General features: G+C 42.4%; 1 protein-coding gene across 3 annotated transcripts in view; it reads left to right on the forward strand.

The window, feature by feature from the left end:
• uvrag (UV radiation resistance associated gene) overlaps nucleotides 1–15,787 on the forward strand; it is a 77,206-nt gene that overhangs the window by 28,543 nt on the left and 32,876 nt on the right. For all 3 annotated transcript variants that reach the window (XM_070917431.1, XM_070917432.1, XM_070917433.1), the window contains exons 12-13: nucleotides 1,623–1,788; nucleotides 14,666–14,741. In XM_070917431.1, coding sequence (XP_070773532.1) covers nucleotides 1,623–1,788; nucleotides 14,666–14,741 — 242 coding nt within the window. The remainder of the gene's footprint in view (nucleotides 1–1,622; nucleotides 1,789–14,665; nucleotides 14,742–15,787) is intronic.

Consider the following 15,787-nt stretch of genomic DNA (forward strand, 5'->3'; position numbering starts at 1 on the left):
AGCACGGTGACGTGCACAGCAGTGACAGCCAGCTCATTTGTGTTTGCAGCAATCACTTGTTCCCATAAGGTGGAGGCCTGTGTCTGCTTCTGCCTCCCAGTCATGCATAGGTGGACACCTAGCAGTGAGTAAACAACGGAGCATGTGCTGTGGCAGAAGATAAAAGGCCTAACAGAGAACATTTTAATGCATTTACTGCTAACTACCTTTTCCCGTGTGCCCCCCCCCCCCCCTCCCCTTCTGGTCAGGTGGTTTGTGAAATGTAGAGAGTAGCTGTCATGCAATCCAGGTAGCCTTTAATATTTATGCTCTAACATAACCGCTGTGACCATTCGACATCTTACAAAGGCCAGTAGAACATGTAGAGACCTTAGAAACAAAGGATGGAGAAGCACGTGTTTTACCCCTTACTGTGACCCCCGACCTCATTTGTGTGAGGTCTGCCTCAAAGAAAGCCCGATCAAGTCTAGAACTGTCTGCATGGTTGTCGAAGTCAGCTCTTAAAAAGGCCTACAGGGGAGGATATTCCACATTAGAGACCAGGGTCAGGGTTAGCTGGAGTCCTAATCCCACTGGGGGTCAAAGTGGGACAGGGTGGCACTCTGCTGAGGCCCTCCAATCTTCTACATTTAACTAAGCTTTCCTTGTCAGCTCAGCCTGACACGATATCAGCAGTCTCCACTTGCACCCTAAGGTGTCGTTTATAGTTGCATGTCCTTTAGTTGACCTGATATTCCCTGTCAGTGTGTAGCGCCATCCAAACACACCAGAGGTCAGGAAGCGGTTTACTCCAGGTGCTTTTGTTGCTATGGACTGAATGCAGGAAGAATGATGATGCTAAGCAGGCTTTCAGTGTTAAGTTGAAAAACACACAGTGTGAGCCAAGGAGTCTTCCACTCACTGTTGCCATACTCTATTATTTCAAAGCATTAAGATAAAAACCACGGTGATTTTAAGTCTTTGCCTCAAGCAGTGTCCTGCTGCTGTTAGAGAATGTGAAACCACTTAGCGTGACGTCTTGAAACCATTTCTGGTACTTAAAGCGAGATGGTTTCGCCGTTTCTTTCCCTGTCAGAAATGTTCACGAAGGCATCCAGTTTTCCACCCTAAAAGTTCTTTGGGCTCAGAGGGGATAGTTGTACGTGATGCTTTTGCTTCTCAAGCACATATCTGAAAGAAAGCTGGTATCCCACTGCAGCCAATGTTTTTTTGGTAGGGTGTGTGTGTGTGTGCTGTGCCACATTTTGTATCACTTTCAAAACACTTTCCCACATGAATGCAGCTGCTCTTCTTCCTGTGGATACTTGGTTAGTGAGCTATCTTCGGTTGGATGTTTATACATTTTTGTTTGGATTCACAAGATGTGGACATGATTTATGTAAACACAATTTATTTTTCCATGTAATGAAAGTACATTCCAGACAAAACAGACATTGCTGACTGTATGCTTTGAAGTTGTTGATGTAATAAAATACTGACTTTTGAGTGATTTAAAATGCTGTTTTGAATTTAATTTGCATTAGATTATAGGCTTAGAGGCTTTGGTGTGTTGATGGAGGTCATCATTTCTTGTCTGCTCAACAAAACTCTAAACCTCTTTTTTTTCCCTTTGTGTCCTGCAGCAAAGGATGATGGGAGCTTGGCAGTCGCCCTGGGTTACACTTCGCACCTGGTCCTGATGATCTCCTGCTTCCTGCAGGTCCCCCTTAGGTATCCGGTGATCCACAAGGGTTCACGCTCCTCCATCAAGGACACCATCACTGACAGACTCACTGAGAAGGAGAGAGAGTAAGTAGGCTCAATATGAGACATGGAAACACCAGAAATTAGGGAACATCTAATCTTAAAATCTTCACACGCGTCACAAATGTTTGGCTGAGTCTACTTACCTTGCTCTGCAAATAGATGGTCCTAATTCAAGTTTCCTCTTTACTTTCTAGAAGTGAATTCACTCACATGTGTGACTTTTTAATATATTAATGATAGCAGATACTTTCCTGTGGCGGATGTTAGGCTATAGCTCTTACTCAGCCTTGTGTGGACTCTATGATTAGTTCCACTTTACCAAAATATTTGGATCATGTGCACTGACGTTCAGGTGAGGCTCTATTTTCGACTGGGGCATGAAGTGTTTCGACCATGAAACAAGCCTTGCTATTCATTTGGTACGTTCTCAACACAACACCAACCTTTTGATAACATGGTGGTCCCACCAGTGAGCACAAACAAAATACATGACAGGAATGCACACAGAACAATATTAATAATGCGGAGAAGAACCTTTATACAATCCTGAAATGCATTTTTAATTCCCATAGAGACAGACCCTGAGTGACGGAGCATAGTGCCGACTGAAATTGTTTTGGTTAGATTTGATTGTGGTGAGTCCCAAAACAAAATTTTCTTCACAATTCTCTCATGTAAACAGGGTTATTATGGGTAATTGACAGTTTATACAAACATGGAAAGGCTTCTGTTGCCGCACTCAACAGTTTTGGTAGTTTTATTTATTGTATATAGAGGTAATCAAATCTAATTGAATGTAATTTACAACATGTTTTAGTTGAACACATACCCCTCACAAATTTTAAAAATGCATACTGAACCTTGACAAATAAATACACAGCGTAATAAAGTGACAGCACATGTCATTTACTAAAAAGTAGTAAAAGTGAAAAGCAAAATAAAGGCAACATAATGCAACACCTTTTTACATTTACTTTTATTATCCTACACGGTTAGTTATTGCACGTACAGTATGGTTGTCGTATGAATCATTACATTTTTCATTCAAAATCAAAGAAAAAGACGAGTCTCACTCTTAGTTCCTTTGTGAAAATATTTTGATTCATCCCACAATTCAACCACAAGGTTATCATCAAGGTAGAATCTTAACTATTTCCTGTTTTCAACTTTTCCCTCGTTGCCAGTGCATCACTTAATGACGGATAATGTGGATAATGTGCTCTTTCTTATGTCATTATTACCGCTTAATGATCACACTGTTAGTAATCTAACCAAAAGAGCCCCATCGAATAACTCAGTGCTGCCAGATTTCAAAGACCTGGGAGATTGTAGTCAATAAATTGCCAGCCGTGTTATGCTGTTATTCTGTTTGAGGCCCTATATTTAAGATTTCAACAGATCATAAATTCAGATATTTAATACAGAGTGGAACCATGTATGTATGGCATTGTAGCCCTAGAGAGGCTTCTACGGCTTTACTAATCTAAGCGTTTTAAGTCAAATCATCAGCAAGATTGTAAAGACCTCTTAAAAATAGTTGTCTAATGTAAAAGCTGTCCAGAAATACATGTCTGGCGTTTGTCACTCTATTCTGATGATGATGAAGATTGCTCAGAAATGTGTAAAGTGCATATTTTTAACAACACCGTGTGCTGAGTAACTTTTTTTAAAGCTACCATGAAAATGCCTCAGAGGTGTCTGGAGTTCATATGTTAGCAGAGACAGTAACAGAGTGGTGTGACCTGACACGCTACCTGTCCATCTATCCATGTTCTTTTCAGCTACCTGTCTCGGTCAGAGTGGCAGTTGTCTTGGGTAAACTAAGTTACAGTGACTTATCTGTCTTCATCACACCCCTCAGCTGCATCTTACTACACTATCCTGTCTTCCATTAGCTGCTGGTTGCGGCAGTATTCTGTCTGTAAGCAAAAACAGATCAATTCCAAGAGGATTTGAATTGTATTGGATAAAATATCATGGGCCTCTAATATGCACTCAGCCAATTTCTTCTTCTAAGGTCTGCTGCTGTATACATGATTTGGAAACCCTGCTCACTCACTTTTACCTGGCCTTCACTCATTAATATAATTAGGTGCAGTGCCCCGTTCTTCCTTTTATTTTTCATTGAAGTTTTTGAAGGGGAAACAATTCTGAGGTCCTTAAAGGTCACTGAACCCCCTCACCCTTGAAATGTGACATGTGAGGTCAACCACTAGAGTTGTTTTTCTGGATACAACTACTGTACAGTCTACATACAACAAACCCACACACATAATCTGGGAAATGCTTACATTTACTGCATTGTCTTGTGGTGTGTTCTGATTAGAAAGTTCTACAATGTTTCTAAGTATTACAGAATGTGAAATGCATTTTTTTATGGGAGTGTGTAAGTACCAGTGCATCTGTATGCTCATTAACCACAGTTGGTGTAAAAAGTTGGCCTCTCTGTGTACTTAGTTGCATTGTGCTGTGACACATTCATGTGATGTGAAACCTCCATCTTCGAACGAAATAGTCAGGCGATAAATAGACTGATAGACTTTTAAAACTGATTATCTTACCAAGCTAATTCTTTTCCTTTTGGAAAATGTTCGGATTGTCTTTTTGTTTCTCTGGTTTAATTTTCTTTGACTGCACTTGCAACACTTGGGATGTCTGGAGCGAACATCTATACACCCAGCAGGCTGCTATAGTGTCTTTTCACTGGACAAAATATGAAATACTCAGATTAGGCCTGCTGCATTGCAGAGAAATCTTAGTGTTTATATACTTGTTTTTACAAAAAAAAGCATATCTGTCCCCGTTTCCACTATAGACCTGTGTAGCTTGGACAGGAGGGGCTGTCTTCTTAAGCTGTTTTGTTTTGCCCATGGTAACAAGCCCCCCCCCCCCTTTATTTTTTTTTACTTACTCAGTCATTCAGAGAATCCATAATGAAGCTCTGCTGAGAACATCTGTTAATCACAGTGCCCATGAAGTGCCAGTGTCTCTATCACACCCTAGGGCTGTAACCACTTTGCCTCCTATCTTCATAGCATTATATAATTTCTGTTCAACAAGAACTATTCAGGGTTGAAAATACAATGTTGACACAGAGAGAAGCAAATGATAAAGTGAGGGTCTTACCTCACCCGCGGCTTTGTCAGGGCCGTTTGTGTAAGGCATGACTTGTACAGCCACTGTAATTACAGCGAGGGCCAATGTAATGAAATTATTATTTGTATATGTTATGCTTGTAACTATGCATCAAGTCAGAATTAAAAAAAACAAAAAACATGCTGCTTTATGATAATTGCGCACATGTTCAGGTATGCACCTTTACATGCATATTGACATTCCACACATGCAAGGCTGCCTTCAATAAGTGATGAGGAAGATTTCACTGTAATCAGCAGTGTTTCTAATAGCCATGGATGTGGGTGAATATGATTGCCCCCTTAGAGTCTAGAGTCATGCTTGCACTCGTCAGCTCTTCATATTATGTTCACAGTTCTGCTTTTGCTGTTCATGGGCTTGTTGATATTGGCAGAACATTTTGTTGCTTTTTGTTGTTTATTTTAGAATAATGTGCACTACTGGTCAAAAGTTTGGAATCGCCTGCCACAAAAGCCTGATATGGTACAGTCAGATGGACTACTCTATATTTTTTGAATGGTCTGTCATGCTTTTAGGTTATAGAAAGTCCTTTTTTTTACAAATATATATTATTTTGTATGAAGGGTTTGCCAAAAAAGTCATGTTTCGTAGATGGAGAATGAAGCTCTGCTGAGACTGTTACATCTGTTAATCACAGTGCCCATGAAGTGCCAGTGTCTCTATCACACCCTAGGGCTGTAACCACCAACTTTTGACCGGTGGTGTATGTGTAAAGAATTTTCACACATTTTCTATGGAGAGGGAACGTGAACAGATATGGGCATTTTGGAAGCACTTGTGGGCCTTGTATTTTGAGTGCTGAGCAGTCTGCTGTGTTTTTCAGGTGGCTGTAAAGGAGCGAGTTGGGGGTCGTTTGAAACCTGCAGTGGGCTCATTATAGTAAATTATCTAAATTGGTAGGAGAAGAGATGCAGGCCACATGGCGATGTTAAATCACGTCATTATACCAGGACTGCAGACCAGAAAGCCTCACCATGGTTTTGTTTGTATTCTCACCTTTCAATGTTTCATGTTTAGCCGCTCGTGGAGTAGCATTGCAGACATTTGCCCCCGACATCTGTAATCCTGTAGGGGGTCAACAACTCTGTGAACAGCCATGTTCACCAGTATCTCTTATTGCTGTACTCTCGCTCCAAAACGAGTGACTGCGTATTCTTGCTCGAGGCACGTAGGAATGATAAGCACTGACACTTTCACATCCACATGTGTCACACACGAGAAGACAAACAGCTGGGAGAAAGTGTGTGAGGAAAAAGAAAGACATTATCAGACAAGACAGTGATTGAGTGGCCGTCTCTCTTTGTGGGTGATTATGTCCTGACAGCAGCTGGAGAGGCTCACAGGGAGTTGCTTTAACACTGTTCCAGTCCTACCATGCAGGATATTTACACCAGCATCCAGCAACAAAAAATAAACTTGTAGGCTGCGTGGCTGTTGAACAGACACGACAATCCAACATCGCCCTTAGGTGTCCCTGAGTGGGGCCAAACGCTCCAGCTCACTTTCAACCTACCCCCCCTCTCTCCACATGTTTATGACCCCCGAGGTCCCGGCGGGCTGCAGACACATAGCAAAATGATGTGTGGGGAGACGGAAAGCAACTAGCCGAGCTCTAAAAGTGTACAAAAAAGGGGTGATTAAAGTGTCGGAAAGAGGCAGCCAGTAGTGATAAGTGAGGTGGCATGGGATCAGTTTCTCAGAGCGTGGTAGGATTAGCAAGCAGTCAGTCAATTATAATGGCGTGCACACAGGAACCTTATGTTGTTTTAGTTGCATGTTGCACTGTAGGCCCCAGTTAAATGGTAATTGTCCTAACCCTACTTTTTGCAATGGGATGAATCTTTCTCTTTTTAAATGGCTTAAAATAAGACCCAGCATCTCCGTTCTGTGGCTCTACTGCAGTACCTAGTGTGGATGCAAATTTCAGTAGCTGAAATATTCGCCCCTGTTACTATCCACAAAACCCCTCATGTTTGTTTCTCAGAGCCCTGGGTATAGTTGAGCAATAAGAAATCCATATGCCCAGCCTGAAATGTTACAAGCATTGGGTCTTAGTGTGGTGTGAAGAATATGAATATATTTCACGTTTGGCTAGTATCACTTTAATCTTTTCCACCTGCAGGGTAGAGTAATGGCTGCCTTATTTCATCTAGTCATATATTTTACTACAGGAAAACCTGTCAAGGCATATGTTGATCTGAACTGTGTTACCCTCTGGCACTTCGGTGCAGGCCAGAGTTTGAAACCGGCCCTAGAATAAGAATATTTGAAAGTAAGCTGGGGACTATGACTGGGTCTGTTTGGCACTCTGTATGATTTGGCCTTTTTGGCATCACAAAATCATCCTCCTCCCCTGTCAGAGACGTTCTCTGAAATCACTGGACTCTAACGACATGTTGCGCCCACATTTTGTCCTGTGGAGAGCCCAGTTCCAGTGTTTCTGATTGCATGGGGGAGAACTAGGGAGATGTGATCCAGATGTCCAATGTCTGATTGAGACCAGAACCCAGCCATTAAAAAGCAAGCACTGCCTCATATAGTCGCCCAAAGTATCAAGGCAAATCTGTTTTGTTTTTTTTCTTTATCACCAGCTAAGGGAAAAATGGATGTAAGTGGGATTTACACATCACTGCTTGGTTCAAACACAGAAGAAACTGTTGGTGGAGGTATTGAACTTGAGCGCCAGGGGAGGAAGACCAGCTTAAGACGAGAGGAACCTGTGAGCTCCAAGAAAAGAGGTTATTGTTACGGGGCTTCAGCAGTTTCATGTCTCTTAACATGGACCGTGTGCACAGGAGGAGAGGGGGGAACTGCACCCAGACTACCTTGTCCGGCACAGCAGTGACAGGGAAAAGCACTCTGAGGCTGCAGGCCAGGTTCAACATCCTGCTGAAAGACACATTATATTGGAAAGCGAACACTCATACAAAAGTAGAGTTTGTTTTTTTTTGTGTTCCACTTAAGGTGATCAATAGTTAAAGAGTTCACCCAAAATACATGCTTAAACACGCTCTCTGTCTTACCCCTAGTAGGTATCTAGCCATACAGATAGATTTTATCAGCAGAGGTTTGGAAATATCTCTCCTGACATTCTGCTACCAAGTCAAGATTTTACAGTGTGGATCAATGGAATTTCATATTTAGCACCCAAAATGTGTAAAAGTTGTATTTCAGCTTCAACTGAAATTCAAGATCTTTATAGTTTTAATGCTATTTTAATTTTCTGTATTGTGTATCCATATTAAATGAGGATTAAGTGTAGTAAAGAATTTTACGAGGTTATTTCAGCAGTGTGATGTGCACATGTTTGGGAGTGGTTCAGTTGCATAGTTGTCTTCATAGAACGGATGAAAGAGGCAATCAAATTCCAACAAATGGGTCATTATTTAAGTCTGTGTGTCAACTACAAAGGCACACTGGGACTGGACCGAATGTTAACTCGTCTTTTGAGGTTTTCGGCTAAATCACTCAAGGACAATGGCAGGAATGGTATGTTTATAATAGCTCTGAAGAAGTCGAGGAGTCTCTTCTAGGTTGACAGGTTGGTTGCATAAGCAGACCTTCATCTTGGAGCCCTGCTGTTGCGCAGCCTATTCGAGCAGTCTTTGCCCATAATTCATTAAAAAGATAACAAGAAGCATCTGTGCTGAATGGCTTTCTGGAGGACGTTGTAGGTTGAAGGGGATGGACCCAGCCAGCTGAGAGCTCATAGTAGTAATGGTATTCTATTCTTGTTCATAGATTGTTACAAGTACATACATTTTCCCCCCTCAGTCTTTCCATCAGTATGAGCTCTTGCTCTCTTGTTAGCCATGCTAGTGGCTTCTTAGCATCAGCATGTTAGTATAGTCATCATGAGTGGACCCCAGGAAGCCTAGCTGATTGCTATGGCGTCAGCTAATGGGGATCCTTTAAATAAACATCCTTTAAACATGAGCATGCCTGTTTAGCAGTACAGTCTCAGAGAGCTGCTAGCTTGGCTGTAGAGTCTTGTTAGTACAGCTATGATCATGGAAATTGGTGTTGACCTGAGACTGCCATGAGGTTGGAATATTAATCCTAAATAGGCGTCATAATCTTTTGATTTAAGGACAGATAGCATCTCTTCTAGCGATGGTCTGCTTTGGCTTACGCTTTTGGCTAGTGAGTGCTATGTAGGGTGCTGGTCAGATTGAGCCCCTCTCCTCCATCTCTGCTTATGATTTAAAACAATGGAAGAAAACAAAAGCAAAGGGGGAAAAAATGAGAGTGCGGCGGTTGGGAGCTGGGGTCAGCGGACCCCTGGATATTCTTAAGAGCTGTGATGAAAACCCAGCATGACAGAGCGAGGAACCGCCACATCACTCAGGAGACGCTTTAACGGCGTGGACCAAGATGGCGAAACGGTTATACTGGGGTCTTAAGTGCAGCAGCGGTCATTAAAATAGCATTCACTGACAGATGCTCAGTGTAATCATTTTTCAGATATTGAAAATTACAGCTCACTGTGATTTATATGGTAACCACTGCCATTAGAGCCTTGACAGTTGCAAGGCAGGTGTTTTTTTAAAAAGCAGGCCCAGATGATTTATGGTCCCACGCTGTTTGAAATTGCACATTAAAGACATTGTGAAACTCACAAGCAGCCCCCCCCCCCCCCACCATTAAAACAGGAGTGTGAGTACTGGCCAAGCCTCGTCTCCAACATGTGAGCCAGAACTGTTGTTCTGCACATTTGGAGTATTAATTAGGATGTCTAAACAGGCAAGCCAACACATGTGGAGACCCCAGCCTGTGTATACATTACAGCAGGTCAGCCAGTCACGAGGAGTCCTCCAACCATATTCTCATGAACCATCGTAAAGTTGAGAGCGACCACCCACCTGCATAGCTGTGTCCTACGTTTAATTCTATGGTCCCAAGAGGGAAGTGAGAGGAGTCCAATATACTATAATGTGCTTAAATATACATTGGCTCTAGAGTTTGCACAAGAAGCACCCACTGACCTTGTGGCCCAGTTCTCTAATAGACTGCTTTTAACAGGGCTGCCTGTAGAGACGATGGTCATTTTAACTAAAAGAAACAGAGCTCAGATGGACTCAGCGCCCTCCAGTTTGGCTCTGTCATTGCAGTAAAACTCCAGAAACCAGCGTAAATTTTAAACAAGTTATATGCATATACAAAGCTTTAACTAGAGCCTTTGGGCCGTCGTAAGCTCACCTTTTCTCTTTTAACAAATAGCCAGCAAATGCGGCCATTTAACCGGAGGCTATAAAAGATGTCATGTGCTGCTGACACCTGCTAGCAGGCCCAGGGAGACGATGTAGACACTGGTGGTGGTGGTGGATCGCTCAAAGATGAAAGAAAACTCTGCTATTAAAAGATCCCTCAACAGGAATAAAAAGGGCACAGAGAAAAAGAAATGGACAGGAAGCCAGAGCAAAGACCTTCCTGTTACTTCATCTCATCATTGGAGCTATATGTTTATTGGTTGTTTCCTCCTTTTAACAAGAGTCCCTCCTTTATATTTTGAGGTTGTCTGTGTCTAGACCCTGCAGTTAAAGAGCTGGTAGGCCCGGGACATTCTCTCTCATAAAGACAGGGGGACTTTCCTGGGAGATGCAGCTTTTGTCTTTTTACAATGTTATGGCTCCACACTTATTAATTACATATTTTTGTGTCTACACACAGAGCCAGCACTCGCACGTTAACTATCCTGTGGTGAGATTGCTCTGGAGGGTAGATAAAAAGGAGAGAGATGGGAAGGGGGGGGGGGTTGAAGATATTACAGAAACAGATTTACTTCTACTCTCGACTCACTTGTCATTCCTTTTTCATCTTTTCGTCCAGTGCACGCAGAGTTGAATATTAGCTAAATGAAAGCAGATTTCATGTTTCAGTAATCAGTCTTTTTAGATGGCTGCGAAAGTGAGGCGGTGTGTTGATTATGGGGCCTGTCATATTCAGTTTGCTGTGTTAGCTTCGCAGACATGACCCTTCAACAGAGCTGCCACTGAGGGGAGCAGGCGAGGGATGTGCTGACGGAAGAAACGGCCTGATTAAGGAAAGTGAAGAAATATGAGGAGGATGGCTGAGATAGAGATGATTTGATTTGATTTATATGTACAACAAAATTAAACAAAAGAACCAACGGCATTGTGCACAAGGTGCAAGAGGCGAAGTAAACATGAGCTCATTTAAACACAAAAACAAATTGCTGCGAGCCAGTGGGAAAGCACAGTTAGTGCCACAAACAGTACTTCTCCAGCCTGTGTGTGTGAATCTTTCTGGTTTGTGTTTGTTTACTCTGGACCCTCCATCCATGCGGACAGACAGGGTACTGATTTTTGTACTAATTTATTTCATCTTGTTTAGTGTAGACGGCCGCTTCAGTTGATGCTGCTGCCGCTGGCTGAGTGATTAAAAATGGCGCTCTGTCTTCTCTTACTCTGCTCTTGCTTATGTCTCACCCAGACGCGTACCACGTACATTTTTACTGTTGTAGCAGAAATGCTAGCAGTGGCTATCTGTCCCCATGGTCAGAACTGAGTTAGATGAAAACTGAAAATGGAAAACAAAGTGACATTTTTGACAGCAAAATGAATTTTTCGTGAGTGCTTTATGGTTGTTTTATGTGACTTTGCATTCAGACTGTTTGCATTGTTGTATGCTTGATCTGTGTCTTTCATGCTTGTTGTGAGCGCCCTCTTGGTAAGGTCCCCTTTGAAAAGCGGCTTAATCTCAGTGGGACAAAGCTGGTCAGATTAGATAATGTATAAAATAATAAAATGTGCTAACTGTATCACACACTCTTTTGGCGCCTCCTCCCTTCCCTCCGTCCTCAGACTTCCTCCCTCGATCCTCCCCGCTGGTATGTAATAATATATTTAACTTTACTGGACGTCCCCGGGAGGAATTCCTGGTGTTTGGTGAACCGGAGTCTATCCAGTGTGATTTCAGACACAGTGGACAGCGGTCATTAATCACCTCGCTGTGACGGAGCCTGTGTGTGTTCATGTGTTTGCGTGTGTGTGTGTGTTGGAAGTGCCTCTGTTTTCCTTCTCATGCGTGTTCATCAGCAAACAAATCCTATCTGTTCGTGGGGAAGTGATATTGGAAATGCCAGCGGTGCGAGGGGAATGCCTGTTTTGTTGTTCTTCCTCTCTCTGTTAGTTATTTCCTGGTGCTGAGATATGACCTCTGGCATGTCGCTTTCTCCATGAGGCCCTGGCTGCATGTGCGGGGGTATGAAGGACCAAGAAGTGGCCGGCTGTGTGGCCCTCAGGCTACAGAGTCTCACTTTTTACTCACTTTTACTAGAACGATCTCCATCTGTTAAGGGTTTACTTCTGTGGAGTTGCAGTGTAATGCGTGAGTGAGGAGGTGTTTACAGTGAGCACAAAGTCAGAATGTTGTCTGAGATCTTCAGACAGGCTCAGATATTAGTAGGAGAAAACAAACGTGCAAGAAATGGATTAAAGCCAAATCAAAGAAATAAAGACCTCATGTGGGGCGGCACGGTGGTGCCGTGGTTAGCACTGTCGCCTCACAGCCTGCGTCGGTTTACTCCGGGTACTCTGGCTTCCTCCCACAGCTGAAGACATGCAGGACAGACCCGTAGGTGTGACTGTGAGTGAATGAAAGTCCTTGGGCAAGTTCATGCTTTTATAGCTGAAATGCTGAAACATGGGTGTCATCAAAAATTTGTTCTCTAAGAGCATTAAGATCTGAGTAAAATCTGGCCTTCAAAATGCCACAAGCACATCTGAATCAATGCATTAACCTGCAGGGTTACAGTGCTGTTAGCATGATCTCAGTTGACGGTAGAGTCCAGTGAAGTGCCAGCACTGAGGAAGTGTATTTTCTGCTGTATTCTCCCATTGCCTCAGGCACCTATAGGTCATAGTAAGAGGGGGTGAAGAGCCCATATCTGCTCTCAGACAGGATTAACAAAAGACCATGACCCAGTCCCCTTGGGGGCACACACACACACAGAGAGGAGGCCGGATGCACATACTCACCAGTACACACTCATACATACACACACTTGTGCAAAGCAGTCAACACATGTCTACTGTGCAGTACACACCCATCAGAACGCATCTGCTGCTTTTGGCAGCACTGTCATGTAATAACAGAGGCACCTATCTTATGGAGTTGGTCACACATTGATTGGTCACTTATGTGTAAGATTTCTTTAAAAACTCTATCCTGTGTTTTTGTCACATTTTAGAATTCGTTTGAGACGCCAATTGAAGAGCCCCTTCTGTTTTCTATTAATAACCATCATGTCTTTATAAGGTCTGTAAAGAAAGGCTATTTTGATAGCCTTTTTTTTTTTTACAGACCTCACTCCAGTGGCAAATAAAAACACTGTCACATAAAAGACCGACAGCTCATTTAAATGAGATGCTGCATTTTGTTATCATTTGTGGAAGTTACTGTAAAAGAGACGCATCGAGGTGCTGCTCCAGACACTATTCTGTGCTGTTGTTTTGACTTGATAACACAAGTTTTATTAATTCGTTTACAGATGGAAAGACTTATCTTAACAATAATGTTTCCTCTGCTCGTTGTGTCCCTTTGACATGGCCTGTTGACTGCAACAACAAAAGAGCAACAGCTGTTTATATCTGTGTGTATGCATGCCTATTATAGTACTAGTAGGCCTTGGCAACATCTCACGTGTGTGTTGTTGGATATTTGTTCTTACGAAGAACAGATGTCAATTTCATGAGCAGAAATGAGCGGTGAAAATCCTCTAAAATGGAGACATCTCTCCTCCCACTTCTGAAGAAGCACTATTTCACTGTTCAGTGGGTGAGAGGTTAAGAGTGGGATTAGGTTAAGGTTACTCTGAAGGTTAAGGTGAAGCTTTTAGAGATGAAGTTTAGATAGGGCTAAGATGAGTGTGTTTTGTCAGACCAAAGCCCTGCTCAGTTGGTGGCGCTGGTTTCCCAAAACACTGTATCCTCCTCAGTGGGAGATCAGTGGCACTAATGCACGTAATGACAGGAAGGGATGAGTCCCTGGTAGCAAAGGGAATTCTCTGGATGTCAGCATACTCCCCTCTCTACCATACACTAACACCCAGGGATATCTGCCCCATTCTTCATGAGCGCTCCCTGTGCAGTCTACTAACTAAGACGTCTGACTGGCACCGATGGGACTTTCCCACCATGCTGAAAGGAAAAGTGCCCTTTGTTCCTGCTCAGAGGCAGATGGACAGGCTGTTTGGACGCCTCTGCTCCTGTTTGATATTTCAGTTTAACAAGGTACGGAGGTGGCGTCTGTAGGCGGGGATCATAGACCCAGGCCCAGCTTTTCAACCATCTGCAAGTGTTAGCGACTGTAAACGCTGCTGGCTACATGAACGCTGCTGGCTACATGAACGGCCACTCTCAATGAAGGGAAGAATTCATTAGCTGTTGCAGAGCCAAAGAGCTACAGTTGTTTGAATCCCTCAAAGTAAAATGAATAACCCCCTTTTAATCCCACCATACTTTATTGACATTTTCACATGGATAGGGCTATATTGTATGTATGTATATGTGTATGTATAAGTCCAGTCAATTTTATTTATATTGATTGTCCAATATCACAAATCACAATTTGCCTCAAGGGGCTTTATATATATATAATGCTGTTATAAGCTTGACTGTGCTTAGTTGGCTTGCAAGTGTGTGTTCAGAGGGTCTAGACTTTGTTGGTAATGGATCAAGTGGAATAAATCACCTTTTCCTGTGTAACGCCTTGCCTTGTCGTTTTCTCCTGTCTTTCACAGATTCCCTTTGTACCCCAGAGGAGAGCGCTTTCATTTTGAATATGGTGTCTACTTACTGAACAAGAACATTGCCCAGGTAATACATCAACACACATATAGTGCACAAGTGTTTGCTACTAACTTGTGGATGGAAATTACTGACATTTGACAATTATGACAAATTTGAAGACCTTTTTAGATTACACTACAAATTTCATCCTATAGTCAAAGAAGGGGATAAACAGTGTCTAAAAACTGAGGTCTGAAAACAGACTGTTTTGGAACCAATACATTGTCTAAGGAAGGCACTGTGGTGGTGAAACAACAGCTAATTGCATAAATATGTAGTATTTTTATGGCAGCGGGACGGTGTGTGTGGGATTGACTCAAAATACTATTTCCCATGTTCATTGTGATGACGGAATGTGTCACCTAGTGCAACATTGATGTGTTTTTAGCCATGCTAGCGATCCATCCACCACTTTGGTACAGGCTGAAATAACAACATAGGGATGGATTACCAGACAATTTTGTACAGACGTTCATGTTCCCCAGAATGACTTGGATGATCCTCTGACTTTCCATCTAGTGCCATCATCTGGTCAAAATTTCAATTTGTCCGGTACTTTGGTTTATGACCAGTTACCTGCATCTAATGACATTCCCATCAGCCTCAGCTGTACTTTGTGTTAAGTGCTAAATAGCAAATGTTAGCATGCTAGCACGCTAAACAATTATTATGACATTTATACCTGCTTAACATCATCATTTTCGTTGTGAGCATATTAACATGCTAACATCAGCATGTTGCTCAAAACACCACTGTGCTTAATATGGCTGATGACTGTAGACTAGAGTGTTAATAATAGCTTTTGGACAGCAGTGGATCTCCATGGCAATAAGAATAAGAAATATTAGGTTTTGGCTACATAGACAACACTTGTTGTAGGATCAACTGATTGTTGATTTTGTCCTTTTCTGGGATTTGTTGACAAAAAGAAGTTTATGTTTTTTAGTGGAGCAGATAGGAGACAGAACATGAAATGTCAATCTGATGTTGACATTTGGCACAAGTTGAATTAATGCTCTAAATTGGTTTCTCTTTCTCTTTCCATCTGTCATAAACACAAACACCTCAGGGGA

The sequence above is a fragment of the Enoplosus armatus genome, chromosome 13 (genome assembly GCF_043641665.1).
Source record: "Enoplosus armatus isolate fEnoArm2 chromosome 13, fEnoArm2.hap1, whole genome shotgun sequence".
NCBI lineage: Eukaryota > Metazoa > Chordata > Actinopteri > Centrarchiformes > Enoplosidae > Enoplosus > Enoplosus armatus.